Source organism: Drosophila pseudoobscura, chromosome X (genome assembly GCF_009870125.1).
Source record: "Drosophila pseudoobscura strain MV-25-SWS-2005 chromosome X, UCI_Dpse_MV25, whole genome shotgun sequence".
NCBI lineage: Eukaryota > Metazoa > Arthropoda > Insecta > Diptera > Drosophilidae > Drosophila > Drosophila pseudoobscura.
In genome coordinates, this window is record NC_046683.1 from 45,562,902 (window position 1) to 45,571,789 (window position 8,888).

Consider the following 8,888-nt stretch of genomic DNA (forward strand, 5'->3'; position numbering starts at 1 on the left):
GCCTTGGCAATTGCCAGAGGAATTGTGTTCCACATACTCGGATTAATAGTTGGACTTGTCGGTTGCACGCCATCGCCATCATCTGCGAAGAGTCGAGAATGGATGGAGGAACTGTTGCTGTTGCTATTGCTGCAATGCAAATCATCTGTCGTTTTGATTTGGCAGCCACTGAGGTGTCTTACTTTGAGGAGTGGCTGTCGTAGCCCTAATTAGCCACTTGCCTGCCAGCCCATACCATCCCGTCCCCCCACCCTGCCTGCTTTCAGCCAGACACGTGTCCCCGGCCGACGGCGTGTTGGCTCAAGTGTTGCCACCATCCACCCAGGCGGCTGTTACACGAGACCAGTGGCATGACGCCTCGTGCTGGGCCTTTGTCATCATCATGGCCGGGGCTCTGCTCTCTTTCCGGTTGATGCATCGCTGTCGCATTACACTTTTGACAATTAAAAGCCCCATGGATTTTGTTTGGGTGTCGACTGTTGTGGCTCTTTCCAGCACCAATCTTTTCCTGGGCTGCATGCGAGATCCTTTGTGGAGAAGAAGGCTCCTTCCAGCAGATCTCCTCTTCCTCCTACTCATACTCATACTCGAGCTGTGTGAACAGAAATCTTTTAACGACTTTCCACAGGAAAATTTCTCCCCAACAGCAGCAACAGAGGCAACAGCAGCAGCAGCAGCCTTGTTGGTTTTCACCGGAATGGATTGGCAAGTTCATGACACCACGTGGGCAAACGCCACAGCATCACAGTATCACAGCACAGGATTTGGCGACAAAAAAGCAACAGCAACAGCCACAGCAACAGCAACAGCAAACAACATCGAGTTTCGGCTCTGGCTAAGGCAACAACTACTTGCAACAGGTTGCAATTGTTGGTCTGGTGCCGCTGTTGTAGTGGATAGATATCAAATTTCAAGTTCGGTCAGCCGACTGGCGGCCAAAACAAAATGCAACAAAACGAAAAATTAAGTACAAAAAATTGGCAGCTTCAAGGGGTTGATGGTTTTTATACACTTTCGGATCTGTCTATTCCTAGACGGGCACAAATTCATATGCTGGAGTCATCAAATATAAAAGGAATATGTAGAAAATCGAAGCACATTGCCTCGCTGTTGGTTTGGAATATATATCCTTTAAGGCCGCAGTTGTTGCCTAGCAAACACCTCTTTGAAATTATAACACACTCTCTACGAAAGAGTATAATGAAAATTCAACTTGTGGCATGTGTGGGCTGTGGCAGGAGCAAGTGGTGTGTGGCAGGTGAGGCTTCGAGGGGCGGAGAAATTGTGTTGCACTTTACGGTTCGATTCAGGCACTCACCACTTCAAGGTTTCCATGCGAATCTCACTCATTACCAAAAGAGAAACTCATTTTTTAGTGGGATTTTAGTATTACCACAATTACTATATGTGTCATTCCCCTTGCAGCTCTGTGGCCCTGTGTCCCCTCCCCAGTGCCCCCTCCCACAGCACAAGCAAATCGAGAACAATGGGGGCTCTTGTCCGTGGGCCCTTATCTCTCTGTCCAAGACGGACCGCATCCCTGACCTTTCTGGACGATGGCGCAAAGACATTGGCACGGCCGCGATAGGGCAGGCAAGTGCAAGATCTGGCCGAGGCTTCTCTGAAGTCCGCACCATATCGATTGATGGTGCCTGGAGATGCCACAATGACACGGAGGAATGGAGATGGAATGCAGGCGCCTGGCACAAAAACAGCTAATTAGGCTCGGGGTTTTCTGCCTCGGCAAATCATGCTTTTATAATAGCAATATAATCAACAATTTGTCATTTCGCTTTTCTCTGATCCGACAACTTTTCCAATTAATTCCAATTATAAAGCATTCCTTCTCCTTTTTTTTGATGTATTGGACGCGCGCGTGTTTTGTTCCCTCATTGATATATGTTGTGCATATAAAAAGCTTTGCAAATTATGCTGGATTTTAATACAAAATGAAATTAATAAATCATCACGGGATTCATTTATGTAAATTGTGCATGTTTGTGCAGTTTTAATTTAATTGCATTCGGCCTCCCCCCGTCATTGTTCTTCGAACATCTATCCAATAATTCGATACTGTTTTAAGCAGCATTTGTTTTTATTTCGAGTTTTTTATTCGGCTGCAAACAATGAGCAGGAATAATAATAATAAAATTAATCATAGCAAATAGCAGAAAAACCGCAGCGGAAAAATCCACCGTCATAATATAATAGATGAATGTTTTACGAGTAGATGGGACACTGGGGACTTGGTTATAATTCAAAAAAATTAACTTAAAACCTGCGGCTGGCATGGCTGGATAAAGCCAGAAAAGGGGGATCGGAACTCTGTCTCTCGGCAAGATCAAGGAGAAAGATCGTCGACGGACTCCACCTTTTTGGTGCCAATCGAAGCCTTGACTTTCTGCCGATTGGTCACACAATTTCCATCCATCCAGTTTTCCCAGCGACGCGACGCTTTCCTCGCTTTATCCACGCCAGGCCACCTCTATTAATAGTCGATCATTTGATCTGCCCCGGCTCTGGCCTAATCATATCTGCTTTGTGACCCACTTGAATCGGTTTGCTGCCAGGTCTATTAATATTCCACTCTCAGATACTTGCGGAAAATGCTAGGAAATGCCATATTAGAGATGGGATCATCTTGGATTGGATCTCTTTATTTCGTCCAGACCCACTTATCCGCATTTTATTTGCGATCGCTGGGATGGCTCTCTTATCCCATTCTTTTCCATCAACTTGACGATAAGCATCGCAGGGGCAATTACACTCGTCCGCGTTCCGCATTCAAATAAATTGATTAACCTATCAGGGGCGGCAGTTGCAGTGGCAGTGGCTATGGCTGTGGCAGCCGTTCGTTCCGACATCTTCTAGCCACGGCCATGGCCATGGTCAACTGGATGGCATGGCAGCGAGTTATGTAATTACTGGCTGAGAAGTGCCACTGCTATATGTCTTAAGGCAGGGACAGAGGCAGAGGCAGAGGCAGAGGCAGAGTCAGGTTGAATCCTAACTAACTTGGGGGCCACAAGAGTCAGCGGTGAGGAGACAAACGGACACCGAGTGGCACAAGGCTCTAATTAAAATAAGAGAAAACAAATGGGGACTTTTAGCTGAAGAGCCGACTCTTGGATCACCCTGCATTGCCTCTCGAGGGGATGCCACTCTGAATATTCCGGGAATTTCCTGAAGCAAACGGATTCCCAGTCCATACTTTCATTGAATATGTGTCGTAGTCCTGTAGTCCTTACGGATTACCATTCTTGGAACTAATTCTTTATTGTCTTTACGTGTAACCTTTTTCAGGGCTTATGACTATGGAACTCGTTATTATATATTTAAAGCTGGTAAATCAGGGTCCAAAAAATGAGTTCTGGGTTCAGTTTTGCGGAATCGAATATGCCCTTGCAGCATAAGAATATACGTATGTATATTTTGCTTGTATGTTACACCTCAGAGACCGACAGACACAAAGACCGCTGTTGCTGCATGCCACAGAAAGAGCAGCGAAAAGAGAAATGCGAAACGTTTTCATTTCCCTTTGATGAACGCACGTTGGCCAAGGTGGTGGGGATGTGAATGGGGATGGGGCGAGTGCCAAGGAGGCAAGCGGCAAGTGGCAAGTGGCACTTATCATGCATGCGCCAAGTGAAAGAAGCAACCGCGGAGCAAACGCTGCGAATTTAATGGACTGTAATTACGCCTTGCAGTTGCAAGAAGCTCCCTGCTGGAGAGCAATGAGGCAGGAGCCAGGAGAGGGAGGGGACTCCCTTGTCCCCCCCGTTGTCTTCTATAGAAAATTAAGGCCTAAAATTTGCCAGTGCAACATTTACGACGTGTTTACGATGCCTCAAATTATTGGTTGCGCTAATGCGTTGCTGCAACGCGAACTTAATTTCTGGTTGTACTCGTACTGCTCCCGGGCGGGTCAACCATAATCAGATCAGGGAACCCCCCCTTCCCCATTAGCACTGGCCCAAAAAGTAGGAACCCCCCCTTCCCCATTAGCACTGGCTCAAAAAGTAGGCCTAGGTCCAGGCCAAGTGTCAACTGTCATTTTGTTTTGTATCTCAACATCAAATCGGAGCCACAAATCATTTTAAATTTGTTATTATTCCAATACAGACGAACGTGAAACATTTTTAAATTGTAAATTTTCGGTAAAATGGAATCGAATCGGGAGCAGCCTACGGACGATGCATCCATGGGAATCGGGGAGGCTGAGCGAGATAACGAGGTGGTCCAATCTCCTTACGGTCTGCCCGCCCCCAAGGACAGTTTGAACCAGAATCCGGTGGGTGTGCAGCTGACCTCCGACGCCATACATCTGGACTTCATGGTTGAGGTAAGTATCGCCTCTAAAGCGAGATTATCCCATGGGATGCGGGAGTAACCAACATTTGCATGCACCCGCGCAGAAGGGTTTGATCGAGTACGAGTCGCTGGATAAGCCAACGGAGGAAGACGACTGCGGTGACTATCAGAAGCGCTTGTCGGCCGACTATGCGGCTTCTGGCCAAATCCAGGAGTTGGTCAAAGAAATGCGCAATGAATTCATGACGAAGGCGATCTCTAAGGCCAAGAACCTCAAGTCGACACTGATTAAGGTACGTGGCTGGGTCGAAAAGGTATCCGTTTACGGAATAAATGAACAAGTGCTTTACCCACAGAGGGGCATAATGTGTGGCTATAAGAGAGACCACCCAGTCAAAGAGCCCGTGTTCAAGCCGCAGGCCAAGCCCCAGGTCAAGCCCCAGGTCAAGCCCCAGGTCAAACCCCAGGTCAAGCTCCAGGTCAAGCCCCAGGTCAAGTCCCAGGTCGAGACCCAGGTCGAGCCGCAGGACGAGCCGCAAGACGAGCTGCAGGACGAGCCGCAGGAAGAGCCGCAGGACGAGCTGGAGGACGAGCCACAAGACGAGTCGCAGGACGAGTCGCAGGACGAGTCGCATGACGAGTCGCAGGACGAGTCGCAGGACGAGTCGCAGGACGAGTTGCAGGACGAGTCGCAGGACGAGTCGCAGGACGAGCCACAAGACGAGTCGCAGGAAGAGCCGCAAGACGAGTCGCAGGACGAGCCGCAGGACGAGTCGCAGGACGAGCCGCAGGTCGAGTCGCAGGACGAGCCGCAGGACGAGTCGCAGGACGAGCCGCAGGACGAGTCCCAGGCGGAGCCCCTGGTCGATCTCCAGGCCGAACCCCAGACATCCAGCGAGATAGACCAAGACATTGACAAGACGGACGAAACGAAAAAGATCCTTGAAGAGAAGTCTACCGAAGATGCTGTTAGCAAGGAGGATGAAATCAATCAACTTGTCGTAAAGATCAACGATTTCACAAATAACATGGATGGCGACCTTGATAGCGTTGATTGGGAACAGTTTCGTGGCAGCTTGTCGAAGGTTTGCGAGATTTATCAGACACCAAGTGACGCCAAGCAAAAGCCCGAGGAATCAGACACAGTCGAGCCTCTGCAGGACTTGAACAGTCGCGTCAAGGATCTCAAGCAGAAAATCAGTGGCATGGAGTGCAAGATGGCCACTTTGGACCAGAACTTTGAAGCTTTCTGCGACAAATTGGGCAACAGCAAGATCAGCAAAGACCGGGCCGAGCGGGACATGGCCATCCTCCAGAGTATGCAGGACAGGATTGGACGCAGGCTGGCCCAGATGGAAAAGGACTTGTATTTGTCAAGGGAGTGTCTGCTCAAGAAAACCAAGAAGGTCCTCGAGGAGTTCAAGCGCTGTAAGAGCGCAGAGCAACTGGTAAATTAGTCTCTGAACCTCTTCCGAAATTTAACCGATTAGAGAGCGTGAAGTGGCACTTTAAATCATACACTGTGGACTCTGATCCAATGCCATCAGTGTGTGTTTGTAGCAACAGTGATTAAACATTACAAGAAAACACGATCGATGCATTTTTCTTTCGTTTCGTGACTCCACGTGACTATGGGGGAGTGATGAAGCAGCCTCATTACAGCAGCCTTTTTGGCTTTGGAAGGCTGTGCCTTTTCATTCAGTTCTAAATTGTGTGTCTCCTGACTTTCTCCGTAGTTTCCCCCCTATCAAATTTCCCGTTTCATCCCCATACCAGCCTCATACCAGCTGGAGTACCGTGGAGTCCCAAAATGTGGCCAGAGACTGGCTTCAAGCGCTTGCTGATCGCTGATTCTGCAGCCGCTCCACGATCGCTGCCAACCCTCTTCGGTTCGAGGCCGAGAGATGTTGCATCATCAGAAGTCCGAAGATCCGGCCGCCATCGCCGGTCTGATGAAGCTGCTCAAGCAGCCCGCGTCTCAGACCGTTCGCAGCGAGTCTATGACCTGGCTGGTGCCCGGCAACAGTTCTCCGATCTGGAGTCGAAGACTGAGATATAACCTCGAGGGCCGCCCGCGCCATCAGAGCGACACCCGCTGGCGGGAGTTCGACGTGGAGATCGAGAATCGCCTCTGGTCGATGTGGGGCGGACTGCATCCGCGGGCGACCTGGTTCGATAGCAAGGTGCGGGGTCGCCAGTCTCTGGGCTGCTACGTCGTGGCCTGCTGTGCAGCCAGCATCTTCCGGCGGCTCGGCGACTGGACCAGCAAGCTCTTGGACGCGATTGTCGTGAACGGGGACAAATACTACCGGGCCAGTGTGGAGTACAGCCAGCGGTGGGACCAGAACCTCGGTCCCGACGAGATGTCCGTCCAGTGCGACTTCCAGGACATCCACTTCCTAGTGCAGATGGAGCTGGTGGCCTTCGGGCATGTCTACAGCGCCCCGGCCAGCTCCTCCATGAGTCTCCTGGAGGCTCTTAGCTACTTCTTTACGCGCTTCCAATGGGGCATCCTCGAGTGCCAAGAGCGACGCCTCGCCTTCGGCTTCAGCTCCAGCCACGACGGCGGCTACTTTCTCTACGACTGCTCCGAGTGGGACAAGCCGATCTTCCCTGACGGCATGGGTGCTTCGTATTTGCTGCGGGCCAGACAACTCATGGTCCTGCTCTACTGCATGGTCGTCACCCTCAATTTGCGGTGCAAGAAGGTCGGCTTTCGGCTCTACAACGTGGACATGGTGCGACTTCCCAGCAGAAACGGCAGCAGCAGTAGTGGTGCCCGAAAGGACAACGAGGTGTCAGAGGCAAAGCCGACTTAATGGTGGGGCACTGGGCCACAAGTTCTTGAAGGTGGTGCCTCCAACTTCCCCCCACCCCACCCCATCCCTCACACGATCTGGACAAGCAACCAACTGACTCAGAAAACCAGTTCCATTTCAAAATCAAAACAAAAGCTTTTCGTATTCCTTTTTGGATGGCGAGAAATTCAAAAAATAAAACAGAAATACATGAAATAAATAAAAAGTAAAACCTGTTTCACTCCGCAAAAATATGCAAAACATTACACGGAAACCGGGCAGTGGAAAATAAACATAAACCATCCAATAAAATAAAACCATAAAGAAGAGAACCCACCCCCCGGAACCGCAGAGCCACGGAGCCCCGGAGCCCCGGAACCCACTGCTGCTGCAGCGGAACATAACAAAACGGGGCAAAGTTTCCAGAAGGGAAACTGCATTCCGAAAACTCAGTCAAATGTAAAAAAAGGCAGCTCCAAACACGAGACAACTCGAAAACTTCTAAAAAAAAAAGGAAACAAAACTGGATGAAAGTGTGGTGTGGGAGTGCGAGAGGTGTGGAGCGGGGGGAGCGGGGGAGTGGGGAAAAATAAATCAAAAAAGAAATCCGGTTTCGTTTTCAACCAGAACGGGGGCTGGTGCTGAAGCTGGAGCTGGAGCCACGTTCCTTCTCTCTGCCCTTCCCGGTGCAGCCGCTGTCCCTTTCTCTGTCCCTTTTTCGTGCTGCTTTATTTATCGCATAGGTTTTTCGCATGCTTTTTTGTTCTCTTTTCTGCGGCTGTCCCTCGTAATAGAAGCGGAATTTAGTGTACGTTTTTAACCGACGCTTTTTGAAAGACAAACTTATTTCGTAGAACGTTTTCTTCCACTGGTACAACATCGGAGGCAGCAGGGAGCTGGACCGTCTTCTCCAGCTAGAAACACCGACGGGTCCCTGTAAATATCATTGCAGCCAAATGTGACCGTATTCCTGTGCGATTAGTGTGCCCGGAAATAGCATGTGGGGAAAAAACATCGTGCACCCGTAGCCGTAGACAAAATGCGGGTGCTGGTGTGGGCTCTAGTTGAAGCTGGCTAAAACTCTCTGCATGGGAGACGAACTTGAAATTTAGATTTCGAGAGCAACCGCAAAATGTTGCAGGCATCGCAGCCGCTTTCGCAGTCGCAGTCGCAGTCACAGCATGCAACGCTCTGCCATTTGGGAGAGGAGCGAACGAGTTGGGAGAACGAGCGACAGCGAATTTGGAGCTGCTTCTGCTGCTGCTGCTGCTGCGTCCAGCTTTGGGGGCCGCCTGCTTGCCCTTGTATTGGTGAGAGAGAGAGTCGTTTTTTTGCACTGCTTGCACACGAATATTATTGCAGTTTTTATTGCCGGTGTATCTGTGTGAAGGGTTGAGTGCCGGCTTGCCTGTATGCGTGGGCTGTTGAACTTGTGGTAGTGCCACTGTCCGCTCTTTCACACGAGCTCTCTCTCTCTCTCTCTCTCGCTCCCAGTGGCTGGAGTGTGGGGATGTAGAGTTTTATTGATTTTTATTGTACATGCATATAAATGCAAAATCTCGCATGCTCCTTTTGATGATAATTATGATTTGGAGCTCTTCCGAAAATCTTCATGCTCTCCGTGTAAAGTTCTCCTCCAATTCCAAATATTTCACCTCAAAGCTGAAGCCGCCAACGAGCGGACCAGATAAGCAGCTTCTCCGCCTACTAAGCTCGGAGCAGGGCACAAGCCGGTGGGCGCCTGGACTGACCAGGCCATGCCCTGCAGTCCATAAGTCC

General features: G+C 50.0%; 2 protein-coding genes across 2 annotated transcripts; both read left to right on the forward strand.

The window, feature by feature from the left end:
• The first annotated feature begins 4,079 nt into the window (after positions 1-4,079).
• LOC6900466 (aspartic and glutamic acid-rich protein) lies at positions 4,080-5,903 on the forward strand. The gene is made up of 3 exons (XM_002134821.3): positions 4,080-4,342; positions 4,416-4,604; positions 4,668-5,903. The coding sequence occupies exons 1-3, from the start codon at positions 4,163-4,165 to the stop codon at positions 5,766-5,768; spliced, it is 1,470 nt and encodes a 489-aa protein (XP_002134857.3). The 5' UTR covers positions 4,080-4,162; the 3' UTR covers positions 5,769-5,903.
• A 104-nt stretch (positions 5,904-6,007) lies between these two features.
• Positions 6,008-7,345, forward strand: LOC4813775 (uncharacterized). The gene is given in 3 exon segments (XM_001353347.4): positions 6,008-6,680; positions 6,715-6,741; positions 6,744-7,345. Coding segments are annotated over 3 exon segments (879 nt in total). The 5' UTR covers positions 6,008-6,215; the 3' UTR covers positions 7,131-7,345.
• The last annotated feature ends 1,543 nt before the right edge of the window (positions 7,346-8,888 follow it).